The following is an 18,669-nucleotide window of genomic DNA, read 5'->3' on the forward strand; positions in this document are numbered from 1 at the left end:
TGCATATGAATAAATAATAATAATAACAAAAATAATAATAATTATAGTAAATAAATGAGAATAATTAATAATAAAATTAAATGGTAATAAATCTTAGGTCTGGTTTCATATGCCTGGAATTAGGAGAGCTATCTTACTATGGGATCTAGAAAACAACAAGACTCCAACCATTAGTATGTGCACACAGACACACACACACACACACACACACACACATATATATATATATATATATATATATATATATATATATATACTTCACTCACTCATTCACTCCTTCATTCATTCGTTCATTCATTTACACACCACCTGTCTATTCATCCACTTATCTGTCAATGATAAATTAATCTCCGAGACACACGGACAGAAAAAAGTAGCCAGGCTTTCTCACTATCCATTGCGGCGCTATTACGCCGTGTTATTATTATTATTACTATTATTTTATTATTGTTTATTATTTTTTTATTGTTATTATTGTTTTTTATTATTATTATTTGTAGGGGAAAGGTCACTGATAGAGAATGTCAAAAGTCTACAGAAAGTCTTTGCTTTGTTGAACTTTAGCAGAAAAAAGTAAAGTAATAAGAGGAATAATAATAAATAATAATTAATTGTAATAATAATAATAATAATAAATAATAATAAATAGTAATAATAACAATAGATAATAATAATAGTAATCTACACGTCTAGTGTTATTAGTATTAAACTTGAAAATTGTATAACTGTAAGCTACCACACATTGATACACGCATACACGACTCACACACATACACAAACATATATATATATATACACTCCACATTCACCCACAAACACACAAACAAACACACACACCGCATGTAAGAAGGTCCCAAACATATTTGGATAAAAATTTTTGCTGAATTCTTTGATATATTAGTTTTTTTCTGCTACGCTAGGATATGGATGCGTAAATTTTAACCAACCATTCGTTCTTTCATCCGTCTGTCGGTCTATCCATTCATCCGTCCATCCGTCAATCACTCTAATTATGATCATAATTAATAAAAGTAATCATAATTAATAATAATAATAATTATTATTTTTGTTGTTATTATCTTTTTTAAAAGATTTATAGATCCGACTGTATTGTTTAACTCTCTGCTACTGGATAACAGCATTCAGCAGGTGATTGTTATTATTATTCTTATTTTTATTATTATTATTATATTTTTTCAATCAATCCACAAATTCACTCTTTCATTCATCCATTCATTCATTCATTCATTCATTCATTCATTCACATGTCCATCTATGAACGCTAACTCTAACGATTCATAAGTTCTCTTTCGCGCTCATTTACCGTTCACCCATTCAAACTTATAATTCATTCATTTATTCATTCATTCATATAATACGTATCAATCAATCAATCGATCCATCCATCCATCTATTTCCGGTTTTTCTCCTTCCTCCCATAACTAGGATGCCCAGGAATTTTCAAAACTTTTCATGTCCAAACTAGAGGGGATTCAAAATTTTGTTAACAAAAATAAAATCAATAACAACAACAATAATAACAATAATAACGACAACGACATCACTGATTACTGCAACAACAACATCAGTGACAAGATTGTTGACGATTGTGATAATGAGAATAATAAGAATAAAAAAAGAAAATTGCACGATGATGATGACGATGGTGGTGGGGGTGGTGGTGGTAGTAATGATCGTCGCCGTGGGGCCGGAAGTGATGATGGTGATGACGACGATGATGATGACGTCATTTGGTCTAGAAATATTTTTAAAGATTTCTATGGCAGCTATGAATATGTCACCAAGTTAGTATTTGTAGATTATTTGTTATTATTATTATTATTATTATTGCGGTTTCATTTATTATTGGTTATCATTGGTATTGTTTATTATTATTATTATTCCCCAAAGGTGCATGGTGTGCTCTAGCGAGAAAAAAAGTCCTTCGAAGTTCAGTGAGCTTGACCTTAATATTGGATCTTGTGGTCGGAGTCTGGCCACCTCTATCAAGGAGTTTTTGCAGGCGTGTGTGTGCGTGCGTGTGTACGTGTGCGTGCGTGTGTACGTGTGCGTGCGTGTGTGTGTTCGTTTGTTTGTGTTTTTGTATGTGATCGTCGTCATTTTCTCTTGCTTGCATCACGTGTTATTGATCATCACGCCACTCATCTTCAACAATGACGTCAATCAACGACCATGATGACGACGACGATGACGTCATCGACTGCAGGAAGAAATACTACAAGGTGAGAATCAGTTTTTCTGTTCGGCGTGCGAGAGGAAGGTAGATGCGACTCGGAGGATCCAACTCGTACAACTTCCACGGACGTTAAATTTGCAACTACTCCGATTTGTCTTCGATAAGTGCGTTTGTGCCTGCTTCTTTGTTTGTGCAGTTGTTTGTTTGTATGTGTGGTTGTTTGTTTGTGTGGTTGTTTGTGTGTGTGGTTGTTTGTATGTGTGGCTGTTTGTATGTGTGGTTGTTTGTTTGGATGTATGTATGTGTGGTTGTTTGTTTGGATGTATGTATGTGTGGTTGTTTGTATGTGTGTTTTTGTGGGTCTTGATGTTGCTATAACGGCGTCTTCTAAAAAAAAATCTAATAAAATTATTATTAACGAAGAGAGAAAATGGCGAAAAAGAAGCTGACGACTGTCGTCACATTCCCCGAAAGACTGGACATGTCCGTGCATTTGCCCGATCATGTCCTCAACAACAACAACAACAGTAGTAGTAGCAGCAGCAACAACAGCAGCAGTAGCAGCAACAGCAACCACAACACCAAAAACAACAAAAGATTTAAGAGTGAAAAGGGCCAAAGTGTTTCTTCGTCAACTACCAACAACAACAGCACTGGCCTTAACAACAACAACAACAACACTACTAATCCCAACGATAACAACAACAACATCTTTTATAACAACATTTTTTACGTTAACAACAGCAGCAACAATGAAGCTACCACCAGCGCCACCAGCGGCAGCCTAACAAGCAGCCTCAGCAGCAACAAATACAAGTACGAGTTGTTTGCGGTGTTAATCCACAAGGGTAGCGAGGCGAACAGCGGACACTACATAGCCATCATCAGAGATTCGAAGAATGACGTCATCTATCAGTTTAATGACGAAACTGTTACGAGATACCAGGTCGAGGGTCTTATCTCTCGAGAGGCGAGCGGGGCTGGCATTAATTTAGACGCTATGATTGGTCAGTTATTTTTAGATTTTTGGCTTATTTTTAAATCGTTGTTGTGGTGCTGGTTGTGATTATGATAATGACGATGGCAGCGACGATGATGCTGATAATGATATTTCTTCAAGATGCCACAAGCACGCAGAAGAGCAAAAAGATTTTCGGCAAGCCACTGGAGGCGGGCGAGATGCTGTCTTCGAATGCGTGCATGCTAGTCTACAGGAGCCTGCAATACAACGGTTGGCTGGTTGGTTGGTTGGATGTCTGGTTGGTTGGCTGTCTGGTTGGTTGGCTGTCTGGTTGGTTGGTTGGCTGTCTGGTTGGTTGGCTGTCTGGTTGGTTGGCTGTCTGGTTGGTTGGCTGTTTGACAGATTGGTCGGTTGAGTGGTTATACAGTCTCTTAAATTTCCTCTTGCCAGACATCGCAACGAACGAAGATGGCAGAGAGATAACTGTGGACGACCTTGACGACGAACTAAGGTCAGAGGTCATTGAGCATGAAAAAGTTGTCGAAGCAGCGTTCCAGGTGGAGGAGGCTAGGAAGGTAGACGATGATGGTGATGACGATAATAATAATATTAATAATAATAAAAATAATAATAATTACTAAATACCGAAAAATAAAAATACAAAAATTAGGAGAAGTTGTACTCGAAAAGCGAGAGAGTTAATCAGCTGTACTGCAGGCTGGCAAACTTGAGGGAGTACCCGCTCGAAGATTTGGTAGAACAACTCGAGTATGTCCCCACCAAGAACCTTATAGACTATCTAGAATGCCAATTCAACAGTAGAAGCAGCAGTAGTAGCTGCAGCAATAGTAGCAACTACGTTAGCGCCAGTAGTAGTAGTAGCAGTAACGTTAAGTATCGAATAGCTGCCGACAGTAAGGATGGTGAAGATGACGACGACGATGACGTCAGTAGTTCGGCTACCACTACGGCTACTGCTTCGGCTACTTCAGCCGCTAGTGAAGCTAATAATGATGGTGGTGGTGACGATGATGATGGCAACAACAATGGCGTCGGTGGTGATGATGACGACGATGAGAATAAAAATAGAGGCAGAAGCATGCTGTGTCCTCACGATAAGTTTGTTGTAGTTGTTGTTGCTGTTGTTGCTTCTATTATTATTATTATTATTATTATTATTATTATTATTATTATTGTTATTATTACTATTGTTATTATTATTATTACTATTGTTATTATTATTATTACTATCATTATTATTATTGTTGTTGTTGTTATGAATAAATATATTTTTATTCCTGGAAAGATTATCTCTCGGAGAAATACAAAATGTCAAGGCCTTGCCTAGTATAGCGGTACAGTATTGTATCTATGTTGTTCTGTGTATCGTTTCGTATCGTATCGTTTTGTATCGGATCGTATCGTATTTGTATCGTATCGTATTGTATCATAATTTATGGCCTATTGTATTGTATTATACTTATTTATATTGTATTATTTTATATTATATTATTTTATATTATATTATTAATATTTTAGGTTGGTGATATAGCCAGTCAGTTGAACTTGACAACTCGTATGAAATGGTTATTGCTTATTGTTTGTTGGTTACTGTAGCTCTTGTTTATTCTTTCATTCGTTCATTCATTCATTCATTCATCCTCTTCATTCATTCATCCTCTTCATTCATTCATCCTCTTCATTCATTCATCCTCTTTATTCATTCATCCTCTTCATTCATTCGTTCGTTCGTTCATTTTTTATATTTATATTTATTAGGAAGCCAAACGAAATAAGAAAAGAAATTCTTGTGGATAGGCCACCCGTAACTAAAATCAAAATATTTTTGTTCGATCGTCTAAAATATTTGAATATTCGTTTACTAAGTCAATATAATCTTAATTAAAATCAAGAATAATTATTGACGGTTTAAAAGTATTGCATATACATATGAATAAAATAAAATAGATAAGATACAAAATTAGATATACGTATATCCTTAAGGCCCGATTGGATGGTAAATCGTGGATTAGTTGGTAACATTAGTTAGTTCATTTATTCATCCTCTTCATTCATTCGTTCGTTCGTTCATCCTCTTCATTCATTCGTTCGTTCAGTGCGGACTATGTTTGCTGGGAGTGCGTCAGGGATCACTGCTCACTGTTGAAATTCAAATCCCGGCTAGAAGAGGATAATAAAAAAGTGACTGCCATTATGAAGGATAAAAGGACGAAGTATGAATGGATGGATGAATGAATGAAGGAAGGAGTCGATGAATGAATAGATGCATGATTGGATGAATGAATGTATGAACGAATGTTAGATGGTTAATTAAAACAAAGTGGCTACAGTAATACAGAATGGAAGGATTAAGTACGCGCGTGCGGATGAATGAGTGAATGAATGTATGGATAAAGGAGTGAGTGAATGAATGAATGAAATGTGAGACTGGATGGACGGATGAATGGATTATTGGATGAGAACAACATGAAATGTAATATCAGATTGAAGAACCAAACATATCTAGACAGATTGGTTGGTTGATTGAATAAATGAATGAATGAACAAACGAGCGATTAGATGAATGAAAGAACGAAAGAAAGAACAAACGAATGAATAAACAACAAAATAATATTTATAATAAATTATATTTTCAATATTCTTTTCTCCCCTAACACCGTTGTGTAGCCTCAGCGAGATGCTGATTGGCAGGAGTTCCTGGAAGCAGTGGAGAAAAATGGCACTTAGAAGATTGGAATTAAAGTTGGCCACCAATAATAAATATAATAATAATGTTAACAATGATAATAATGACAACAGTGTGTTTAATGATAAAAATGGTGGTTTCATTCAGTTCATTAATGAAGATCTTGTCTGTGTGCATGGTTGGTTGTTTGCCTGGCCGTGATGATGATGATGAAGGTGATGATGATAATGAAGGTGAGGTATGGTCGTCGTCGTCGTCATCATCATCATAATTGCTAGCGTCAATACTTATACTGTCATCACCATTATTGTCGTCACTATCATTACTCTCACGGCCGTCATATTATCATTTTTTTTCTTTCCTCAAAGGGCAGTTGAACCCGGACGAGTCGCTCCGTCGTTGCATACCTCGCTCCGTCTGGCTGATCATCTGCGAGTACTTTGATAATCCCCGAATGTTTCCCATCTACTATGAAAATTGTCCCATTTGTGAGGTCTGTCTGTCGGTCTGGTTGTTTGGTTGTCTTTTTATCTGTCTGGATGGTTTTTTGTGGTTGTCTGGATCACTGTCTAAAAGCTGTGTGATTGTATGTTTGTTTGTCTGTCTGTCTAACTGACTGACTGATTAAGAATGAATGGATGAATGAATGAATGAAACCAGGTAGCATCATCGGAGCAAGAGTTCCAGCTGAACATGTTAAGAGAGCAGGCAACGTTGCTGAAGCATCAGCTGCAGAATCTTTTCTTCAACAAGAAGAGACCGACCCTCGCTCAGCTGAGGAAATTTCAAATTAATCACCCGCAACAGCAGCTACAGCAGCAACCACAACAGCAGCAGTCTGCAAAATTGTATCTGCTGTCTTCTCATTTCTTCAATAATTGGAAGAAGTGTTGCAAGTTATTACTTGTTGTCATACTTTTTGGTGATGATGATGGTGATGATGACAAAAGATGATGATGATGATGACGATAAAAGATGATAATGATGATGACGACATAAGATGATGATGATGATGACAGAGATCCAGCCAGGTATAGTATTCCTGAGACGACGTACAACCAATTGCTGTTGTGTCCGCATGGCTTGCTGTCATTCGACCCAGAATTTGTTGAAAATACTGTGGCCGCTACACATGCTACAGTCGCAGCTTCTGCATCCACTACTTCTAATGATAATGATGATGGTGTTGAGTAAGTTGGCTGTGTGTCTGTCTATTTGTTTGTCTGTCTGTCTGTCTGTTTTTTTGTTTGTTTGTTTGCTTGTTCGTTTGTTGGTTTGCTGGCTTTCTTAGGCGTGTTCGTTCGTTCGTTTGTTCATTCAATCATTAAATTTGTTGATGAACTGATTCTAATATTCAATTTCTAAATAATTTCTTCGTTCGTTCATTACTCATTCATTCTTCTATGCATTCATTCATGCATTCATTCATTCATTCGCTCATCCATCCACCCATCCATCTTTCCACGGACTCACAGGAAGTACAAGTTGCTATGGGAATGGGAATGGGATCTCCTGGCCCAACACGTCGTCACTGATTACGTCATAACCGTTGAAAAAGAATGTAATCGTCATGATAACGATTGTGGTGGCGGTAGTGATGATAGTGATGGGAATAAGAAGGGTTGTGATAGTAGTAGTCGTATTAAGAAGGTAAAATCATCATCAACAACGACAGCAACAAACTCGTCTGCCTACGCTAAGCTAATCTCAAATCCAGGTTTTAATTGGTTGCATTTTTGTGTGTGTGTATGTTGTACGTGAGTGTGTATGTATGTGTATATATACCTATGTCTGTATTTTTATGTGTGTGTATGCGTGTGCGTGTGTGTGTGTGTGGAATCATTACAATGACGATGATGGTAGTGATGAATAATAACAACAATAACGATGATAACCATTCGATTCCTTCATCCTTCTTTCAAGAAAATAACTTTCTCCATTTTTCTATATTTCTCTCTTTCTTTCTTTCTATCCATATCTCTAGGAATTTGTGGCGAGTGTTTGAGAGAGAGAGAGAGGGAGAGGGAGGCGGAACTTTACAGGTACAAGAATGCTACCATATACGTGTATCTAGCAGCCGACAGTGGCGACAATCTTGACGCTGGTGGCGACCATAACGCTGACGATGATGATGATGATGCTAATGTAAATAATAACAATAATAATAAGAATAATAATAATAAGGATAATAATAATAAGGTTAATAATAATAATGACAACAACACTGACGATGGGCTTAGCAAAAATCATGATTATCAATCTAATCGTAATAACACTGCAACTAACTATAATAATAATAATAACAATAATAATAACAATAATAATAATAATAATCGTGTAGCGTCATTAACCACAACGTCGTCGTCGGCAGCTGGCTACAGGAATGTCGAAATTGTCATTATTGAGGACGACGGGTTTAATAATAATAATAATAATAATATCACTCATAATAATAATAATATCAATAATAATAATAGTAATAATAATAAGGGTGATGATGATTTGGACTGGAAGGATAGGGTTAATCAAATGTTCTTAATTATTATTGTTGTTATTATAATTTTTGATGTTGTCGTTGTTGTTCTTAATAGAATTAGTCTTATTGTTGTCGTTGTTGTTGTTATTATCATTTCAATCAAGCCAAAAAAACTGAAATACTTTTTCACACCATTACCACAGCCACAACCCCAGCAGCAGTCAGACGATTTCTCGTACGTACATCCGGTCGGTAAAAGTTTCTTATCTGATTTTTTCAAGAAAACGACCGCGATCGCCACTACAGCTGCCTCAGCTGCTATCACAGCTGCTACGACAGCTGCTACGACAGCTGCAGCTACGGTTGCCGGTAGCAGGAGAAGTAAGAGGAGGACGAAGCAGAATGGCGAGCAGGCGTTCATTGTTGACAGCAACAGGACACTGTCCGAACTTCAGAGAGAGGTAGGGGGGCTGATGATGATGATGATGATGACGATGATGATGATCATGATCATGATCATGATGATATTCATTTCAACATTGATTCACCCGTTCATTCATTCAACTATCTATTCATTTTTGCGTCCATCTTTCCTTTACTAACTCATTTATTCACCAATTCATTCATCCGAATCAATCATTCATTCATCCATCCATCCAGATCTACAAGAGGTTCCACGTCTTCATATCGAATCAGTTATTAACGTACAACGGCAGGGTACTGTCGGGAGAGTCCTTGACCCTCGAAGAACTCCGCATACCCCCCAACGCTCTAATCAAGCTCGAAGTTTGTTTCTCTTTCTCCTTCTCTCATTTTTTTTTCTCTCTTTCTATCTCTATCTCTCTCTTTTTTCTGTGTGTGTTTTTTTTTAAATTCTCTGCTAAGTATTTATAAGTTAGCTATCTGCAACTAACGCGCGCTGTGATTTTATTATTACGATTATTATTCTGATTATTATTTTTATGATTCTTATTATGATTATTATTGTGATTATTATTTTTATTTTATTATCCGATAAAGGTCTGTGAAAGTAAGGAAGAGAGCAAGACAGGTACGAAAGAATACGAATGTTTAAATATTTTTTTTAGTTTTATGACGGGAGAATTATTTTCAATATCTTTTCTCTCATTAGCGTAAATAATAAAATAACAATAATAATGATGATAATTATTATTATATATTTTTAGGTACAGCAATCGAAGAGGGTTTTAGAGGTACTGGTCTATCTGGATGATGACGATGACGATGAGGATAATGATGAAGATGACAATTTCTTTGTATATTTGTTTAGTGAATTATCATTTCTTCATCTGTTTTTCTATTCCAGCTATTAAAGAGTCATAAACATTGTTATTATGATTGTCATTATTATTATTATGTGTAATTTTGTACTGGAAATGTTTGATATATGGTAAATTAAGTGGACCGTATGTGTGTCGCTGAACACGCTATGGTTCAATTTTTTGGAGCATGCGTTGATAAAGTGAATTAAGCTTGTAGTTTGTTAATAAACTTATGGACTTGTTCTGAGCATGAAAAGTTATACATGGAATAGTTAGAATACAATGAAAAAGTAAAATCACATTACTAGACCTCCCCTTGAGTATAATTATATATAACAGCACCTTATAAAAAGTTGTAAAGCATTGGTTTAATATCTAGCTAATCTCGAATTTAGTTTTGTTTTTAAAAAATTATAAAGAAATAAATCGCGATAGTTTGACAAAAAAGTTAACAAAAATGGCGTATTTGACTTTAAAAAATAACCCAAACTTGAGATTAGAGAAAATTTTTGATGATGCTCAGCACAGTGGCGAGTTGCAAATTGTTAACAGGTCCCTGAAGAAATACCCTGAACTGCACAAGAAATATGATTTGGTGGATGTGCTGTCAGTTGGTTAGTGTTTGTAGTTTGTTTATTCTTTGGTAAAAACTTACTTTTTTACTGACTAATTAAGTAGTTAGTGATTGGTTCGATTGGCTGGGCAATTACTGGCTGGAACAATTCCTTGATTTGATTTACTAAGTTACATGATCATTAATTAAAATTAAAGATTAAATTAAATTATCATTATTTTATTTATTTTACTTTATTTATTTGCTAGCTAGAGTAAAGTAATATTAATAATAAAATAGTGTACTTATTTGTCTTTATTTTGTTTTTCAATAAAAATAACCCTACTTAAATTAAATTTGTACTACTAAGTAAATAACACTTATGGCTTTTAAGGCAAAATTAGACTAGACTAAAACAATCAATATATGATGATAATAATTATTTTTCAATGATTAAATAATATAATGAAATTAATTTTTAGACCTGACAAACAATCGGTTCACTGAAATTCCTGAAGAAATATTTAAATTAGGCTCTCTGGAGTCGCTAAATGTATCTAGAAATGTCATCAAGTCCATCGCTAATTCAAGAATTTTCTCCTTGGTCAATCTCACTTATTTGAATCTTAAGTAAGTTTAGTTGGCACATCATATTGATATTGTTGTTATCAGTGGTAGCATTGTTGTTTTTACTGTCATTACTATTTTAACAAATTTTAACCTGACCACACAGTCGAAATCTGCTGACGTATCTACCGCCAGAGATTAGTGAATTAGTGAATTTGGAGGTGCTATTAGTATCCAACAACAGGCTGATCTCACTGCCCGAGGAGATATGCACCTCATTGAAACTCGCCAAATTAGTATGAAAATATTTTCTTGCTGATTTTTGTTTTTTAAAATACGAGATGATGATGGTGGCTATGTTGATGATGATTATGTTTAATTTTTAATGATGATAGTGATGATGGCAGTGGTGTTCATCTTTTCACTTTATTCTTCTTCATACAGGACGCAAGTAGGAACGAACTGACCCATATACCAATTGAATTAGGTCAAATGACATCACTGCACTGTCTTAACTTGAGTCAGAATTCCCTTATTGAAATTCCAGCAAGTTAGTAAACAAAACAAAATATAATAATAATTACGCCATATTTACTATAATAATTATTATTCCATAATTTTTGGCAGGTCTCAGCTCTTTGAATCTGCGATATTTAGATATATCATCAAACCAGATAAACAGTCTTCCAGTTGAATTAGGCCAAATGGAAGGTGTTTTAGAAGAACTGTATGTACATGACAATCCTCTGGTGTCTCCACCTGCTAAAGTTTGTATCTTGTTTTGTATGTTTTTGTCTTTTTTTATATTTTACTGTATGTATTTTGTATACGTGTATATACCAAACATTGAGTAAGGTAGGTGAGAACTTTGTTTGTTTGTATACCTTTGAATTTTGTTGTATTTGTGTTTTGTATGTGTGTTGTAAGATATGCTTGCTTGTGCTCGTTTTCTTATATATCTGTATGTGTATTATAGTTTTTCTTGCATATTTTTGTATGTGGTCTGTTGGTGTATGTATTTGAAATTTGAAATTGTATTTTGAAAATTGTAGGGAGCAAATTATTATTTCCTCCCAATAGCAACATGTATGTATGCATCTGTTTGTTTATTTGTATCAGTTTTGAGACTTGTATTTTTTTGTATGTATACGCACTTGTATCTTGTTTTGTGTTAGTATTTTGTGTACAAAGAATTGTTGCTTAATGTTTTGTACCTACCAACATTACACAGATATGTTCTAGAGGTATGGTGTTCGTGCTGAAGACATTGAACAGAGAGAGGTTGAAAATCGAGAAGAGGAAAAGTTTTATGCAACAAAACAGCAACAACATCAACAACAACATCAACAACAGCATCAACAAGAGCATCAACAACATCAACAACAGCATCAACAACATTCCAGATTTCAGTAATAACGCAGTTAAGATGAGGACACATTCAACTACATCCAAAGATTCGTGCGTTTAGTTTTTGTATTTTGTATTTATACATGGGTGGTATTCAATGTACTTTGTGTATTTTGTATTGTATCCTACTCAAATTCTGAAGCATGTTGTGACCGATTGATTTATAAATGAAAGAATGAATGAGCATGTAATCAAATGAATGAATGAATGAACGAATGAATCAATGAATGAACGAACGAACGAACGAATGAATGAACGAACGAATGAATGAACGAATGAATGAATGAATGGATAATAATTTTTTCCTTCAGCTATAATGAAGTAACAAAGGACTCACTGCATAACAATATTAATTCAACCTCATCTCCATATACACAGAAGGTTGTTTTATGATTTTTAATACAATAACACGACGACGATGATAATAATGGCAGATATGATGATGATGGTGTTTTTAATGGCAGGCATAATGATGATGATGATGGTACCAATAACCAATAGGTAGTAACAAGACACATTAAACAACACTGCAGAATTCAAACCATGCTGCACACATCCCGGTGAAAAGTGGTTTCTCCCAAAGCGAGTTACAACAGCTGAAACTGAATCTAGCGAATAATAACACTAACAACAACAACAATAATAATTTGAATAGTAGTAATAAAAGTACAGTTCAGGGCTTCAACACTGCAAACCTTAGTAGTAGTAGCAAACATGCTACCAATAACATTTCTACTAACAACAACAACAACAACAACAACAACGTTACTAAAAATAACAGTCTAACCCGAAACAACAACAACACTGGCTTCAACAACAACATCAGCAGCAGCAACCACAGCAACCTCTCGTCGCCTGCAGCCACTAATGACCTGCCATCTGCGTGCATTCGAGGTCTGGAGCAGTTGACCTTTGACCTGGAGAACTTGCAGCCTGGTTTCACTGTTAAGAGGAGTTTAATGCATGCCAGGGAGGATAAGCTGGTCGTCGACTCCATGAGGAAGGTGCGTTACTTGGACTGCTGTTTGTTCATTCTTCTATTCGTTTGTCTCCGTCTGTCTGTCTGTCTGCCTGTCTGTCTGTCTATCTATCTATCTATCTATCTATCTATCTATCTATCTATCTATCCATTTATTAATTGATCCAAATGTTTTTTCATCATTCCATTGTCTTTTTTTTTTATTCGTCAGTCAGTCAATCACACAACCAACCAATCAAACCATCAAGTACGCAACTTGTCAATCATCCAATCATTCATTCACACAGTCAATCAATCACACAACCAATCAAAATGTCAACTGACCAACTCGACCAATCATACGAAGGCCCTCGAATCGAAGCTGAAAATAACCCTTCCCCCCGGCTTAGACGGGTGTCTGAAAGATGGCGTCGTCCTCTGCCATTTTGTCAACGAACTATTTCCTGGCACCATTTCACTTGTCTATGTACCAAGAACTGAAAATGTTTGTTCTCTGCTATTATTATTTATTTTTGTTTGTAGTTGTAGTAGTAGTAGTAGTAGTGGTAGTAGTAGTAGTAGTGGTTGTTGTTGTTGTTGTTGTTGTTGTTGTTGTTGTAGTAGTATTTATATTTGTTATTATTTATAATTATTAAAGTTATAAATTTTTTTTATTTGCAGGTTGTTTTATCAGTGGCTAGGTGTAGATCAAATGTTGATTTCTTTATAAACGCTTGCCACAGGCTTGGCCTTGAAAAAGTGTGTTTGTTTGTTTGCTTGTTTGCGTGTTCGTTTGTTTGTTTGATTATTTGATTGTTTCTTTGTTTGTTATTGCCTTCTCTGAATGTTGTTGAGACTGAGTGATTGATTGATTGATTGATTGATCGATTGATTAATTGGTTGATTGATTGATTGATTGATTGATAGATTAATTGGTTGATTAATTGATTGATTTAAAATGATGACGATAACAACAACAACAACAGAGTCGAGTGTGTTCGCTGGCAGATATCTTAGGTGGAAATCTGCCAACAGTAGCTAAGACTGTCTTGTTACTCGTTGAGACACAACAACAACAACAAAATACATCAACAACGACAGCGACGACGACATCAACGTGTTGATACTACTACTACCACTACTACCACTACTACTACTTGATACTACTACTACTACTTGTAGTACTACTAAACGCCGGTACTAGCAATGCTACTACTATGCTTTTAACAGTGCACAACTTTTACGATTGTCATTACTGTTGTTACTAATACTAATACTACTTACAACAAATACTAATAATGCTGATCTGTTTTTTGTGATTATCCATTTATATTTCTGGGTGTGTGTTTTTATGCAGTTTTGTTTTCTCTCTCTCTCTTTCTTTCTTTTTTTCTTTCTCTCTCCTCTTTCTTCTCTCTCTTTCTCTCTCTCTCTCTCTCTCTCTGTTATGTGAGTTTGTATGAGTTTGTGCTGTCCTGTCTACTGTTGTATGTACATACATGAGGAACAATGCATGTATCTATGTATGTATGTGTGTGTATGCGTATATGTATGTTTTGTATACGTATGTATATATTTATGTACTGTGTATATATCTATGTCTGTGTATATATATGTATGTAGGTTTGTGTGTGTGTGTGTGTGTGTGTGTGTGTGTGTGTGTGTGTGTGTGTGTGTGTGTGTGTGTGTGTGTGTGTGTGTGTGTGTGTGTGTGTCTGTCTGTCTATACGTTCTCAATAATCATGATCACATTGTTTTATCAATACCGTTTATTAATGTCATCCAATACAATAATACCTGGATACAATACCATCATTGTTTTTTTTTAATTGTAAATAAAATGTGATCGTCATGCCCTATGCCCTATTTTCCATTTGGTTTTTCGAAAAATTTGTTTTTAATTTTGACATTTTTTAGAAGAAAATTCGCCAAAATTTCGTATTTAGGCTTAGTTTTCTTGTGATTCTTTGTCGTTGTTTCTATTGTTATTTGTTTGTTGTTGGCAATAATTCTATTCAATTTTGCCCTCGAGTCAAAGAAAAGCTTTATAAATGAAAAAATCCTTTTAATTTAAATGATTTATGATTGCTTCATCAATCAATTAATCAATCAATTGACTAATTGGCTCTAATGTTGCTGATACTTATGGACGCTGTCGCCAAATCCATTTTATATGTTCCACAATTATGATGTCATTTCATTAAAGGTGATTCAAATGACTATGATGATGATGACGATTTGCTTATTATTATTATTATGATTATGATTATATTGTTTTTATTATTAATCAATCAATCAACACGGTTCTTTTTAGATACATATGCTTCCATTATAGACTGTGTTCACGAACCAACGATCCACTGTCAAGAAGTTTATATATACATATGTCACATATGTAAATAATTTTTCGTTCTTTTATCGTCTATCTACTCATCACACATCCACACACACACACATCCACACACACACACACATATATATATATATATATATATATATATATATATATATATATATACGTTTTTATATGTCCTATCATTGACGATCTTTGCAATCTTTTAAGCAAACTGCACAAATGTATATTTAACATTTATCATCGCTACTATCATATCTCTAATTGCTTTTATATGCAAAATTTATCTTTATCTATATATATACATATAATGTTCATTACTATATAATATGTATATTTCCATATATACTTTATAATGTATAATATTCTTATAAATATGTTTTTATTATGTTATTTAAAGATTTTAATATTATTTAATAGCATTGCATTTATTTAAAATTAATAATATTAATGATGTATTAGTGATAAGAGAATTTTGATGTGGTTTGTATGCTCTAATCGAGCAAGGTGCGCTCGTAGTAGAGTTTACGGTCAAATCTATATCAGCACATCTCTTTTTTACCTATATGAGGTAAAGTTTAAAAGTTAATTTAATTAAACGTTAACTTAAGGATGTTAAATTTATTATTTTTTATAATAAAATACGGCCCGAAAATCGTATTAGCGAATTATTTCATCCTAATTTATAAATAAATTTTATTTTTTGTAATTTTAGTAATTTGACAGAAAAATAAGCATGATTCTCAATTTATTCACTAATAATTGCATAAATCCCGTTTCGATTCCTATCCTTCCTGAAACGACCGTCCGAAATATCCTTCAGTGTTTCAATAATAATAATAAAAATAATAGTAATAAAAGTAATTATAATAACAATTATGAAATAAGCTATATCGTCGAAGTTGTCAATGGCCGGCCAGGTGATTTTAATTTAATTTAATTAATTTTTAATAATCAAAAATAACTTTATAATTTACTTTATTTATTTACAATGAACGCAATATAGTTAAATAACTTAATAATTAAATTAATACATTAATAGTAATAGTTAATGGTAGCTGTTGTAGTATTTTTATGATTACCCTTGTAATTTTTGTTTCAAATGTCAATCATTCAATCAAACAGAAAAAATACTAGAGCCTGAGCAAAATGTCTACCAAATGTTATTAAATAATAATAATAAGAAGAAGAAAGTTGCGAAAAACAGATCCAACAACAATAATAATAACAATGATAATATGAAATATGTCCTCTATAAATTTAATAGCCACACATATTATGACCAAAAATTATCTACATATGATGACGATGATGATAACAAAAATCTTCATCGACGTTATGATGATGACGACGATGAGAAACACGCTGCACATGTGGCCAATCTGCCAAATGAAGTTCATGTTGTAAGAGTTGATGATGATGATGTTATTGTTATTATTGTTAATATTATTGATGAAATTGATGGTGAAGGTTTCTTGTTGTTGTCACTGATGATGATGTTGATGTTGATTAACTGTGTCGTATGTATTTCTAATTTTTCATTTATTGGTTCATTCATTCATTCATTCATTTTGTATTTTAGAGGAAGCCAACAATGATAGAATTGATGAAATTAATTTCTGAACAGCAAGCATGTTGGCAAGAACAGGAAAACGTTAATTATGAAATAATTTCTTTTGTTCATTCATTCATTTCATTCATTCATTACGTTCAGTCATTCCTTTGTTCGTTCCTTTGTTTGTACATTCGCTCATTCGTTTGTCCATTAATTTGTTCTTCCATTCATTTGCTAACTCATTCATGCGTTCATTCATCGATGATTAATTCGTTTATTAGTTCGTTCATTAGTTCATTTAATTCTAATTCATTTGTTCATCCATTAAATCATTCATTCATTCATTCACACATTCACACATTCATTCATTCACACATTCATTCATTCACACATTCATTCATTCACACATTCATTCATTTATTGTGTTTAGATCATAAGGAAACTTGAAGATAAACTTAGGCAAATGAAGAATGAACACCAACAACGACAGCAGTATGTGATTGCAAACAACATCAACAACAACAACATCAAAAAAGAACTAAAAATTCAATCACTGAGAAGAGAAAGAGTGAAAAATGAAAATTCTTATTCATCTATGTATAGCATCCAATGTCAAGGTTATATTTATTATTATTTTTATCATTTGTATTATTATTATTATTATTATTATTATTATTATTATTATTATTATTATCTTATTACCATTATCTCAGATATAGAGTCTTTGACAAAAGAACTGCAAAGGATCGATGACGGTTTAAATGATGTGCAACAAAGAACCAACTATCTTAATTATGAGATAAATGAATTAGGATTAAGCGCTAGAAAAATGAAAAGTTATGATGATGATAACGATCGCGTTGATGATTATGATGACGCTAATAATATTGACATTAATAATGACAATAATAATAATAATCATTACATTATTAATGCTATTAACGTGCGCACTAGGAGGGATTTGAATGTTTTGAGAAATAAAACCAACAACATCAACAACAATATTAACAACAACAATAACATCAATAACAATGGTTTCAACAACAACATCAATGTCACTAATTTCCACAACATTAGCAACACCAATGACAACAGTTTTAACAACGTCAACGAAAACATCAACAACAAAAATTTCAACAACATCATCAACAAAAACATCAACAACAATAATTTTAACAACAACAACAAAAACATTAGCAACAATAATTTCAACAACAACGACAACAACATCGAAAGATTGAGAAATCGCCTGAACCTAAGACGAGACCGTCGTGACGTCAGTAGGGAAAGATTGCTAATCAGTCAATCGCACAAAATAAAAATTATGAAAAATAATAATAATATTAATAATAACATCAACACCCATCACATTCATGACGTCATCAACAACAACAAGAACGATGACGATGATGTGAATGGCAGAACTAAGAGAGCACTGACAAACAACGACAACAAATCAAACTTGTTGATTCTAGTTACGTCATCGTCATCAACAACAACAACTACTACTAATACGGCAGCAAGTGCTGCTACTGCTACTACCACCATAGCATCAGCAGCATTCACAGCAGCGACAACAGCGGCAAAAGAGCCAGCCACAAACTTTTTGGCAAATCTGGAAAAATCTAGAGCACAAAAGAAGATGAAACAGC

General features: G+C 33.9%; 3 protein-coding genes across 3 annotated transcripts in view; all 3 read left to right on the plus strand.

Moving 5' to 3' along the window:
- The window catches only part of HELRODRAFT_182347 (hypothetical protein), a gene marked incomplete at both ends in the record, with an annotated part of 1,603 nt that extends 1,026 nt beyond the window's left edge, over positions 1–577 (plus strand). Inside the window, 2 exons of the mRNA XM_009032621.1 lie at positions 98–173; positions 501–577. Of these exons, the coding sequence (XP_009030869.1) occupies positions 98–173; positions 501–577 (153 nt within the window). The remainder of the gene's footprint in view (positions 1–97; positions 174–500) is intronic.
- An 896-nt stretch (positions 578–1,473) lies between these two features.
- HELRODRAFT_194563 (hypothetical protein) lies at positions 1,474–9,694 on the plus strand (the record flags this gene model as incomplete). Its single annotated transcript, XM_009032622.1, has 19 exons — positions 1,474–1,805; positions 1,912–2,035; positions 2,228–2,361; positions 2,621–3,204; positions 3,609–3,733; positions 3,829–4,277; positions 4,465–4,513; positions 4,698–4,744; positions 5,276–5,392; positions 5,847–6,043; positions 6,234–6,358; positions 6,526–6,761; positions 6,885–7,055; positions 7,341–7,582; positions 7,850–8,385; positions 8,533–8,802; positions 9,002–9,127; positions 9,362–9,392; positions 9,529–9,694. The coding sequence occupies 19 exons, from the start codon at positions 1,474–1,476 to the stop codon at positions 9,573–9,575; spliced, it is 3,942 nt and encodes a 1,313-aa protein (XP_009030870.1). The 3' UTR covers positions 9,576–9,694.
- Positions 9,695–13,479: 3,785 nt separating this feature from the next.
- Positions 13,480–13,922, plus strand: HELRODRAFT_90526 (hypothetical protein; the record flags this gene model as incomplete). Its single annotated transcript, XM_009032608.1, has 2 exons — positions 13,480–13,614; positions 13,791–13,922. Coding segments are annotated over 2 exons (267 nt in total), but the record flags the coding sequence as incomplete, so codon positions are not given.
- Positions 13,923–18,669: the final 4,747 nt, after the last annotated feature.

The sequence above is a fragment of the Helobdella robusta genome (assembly GCF_000326865.2).
Source record: "Helobdella robusta unplaced genomic scaffold HELROscaffold_85, whole genome shotgun sequence".
In the NCBI taxonomy this organism is placed as follows: Eukaryota; Metazoa; Annelida; class Clitellata; order Rhynchobdellida; family Glossiphoniidae; genus Helobdella; species Helobdella robusta.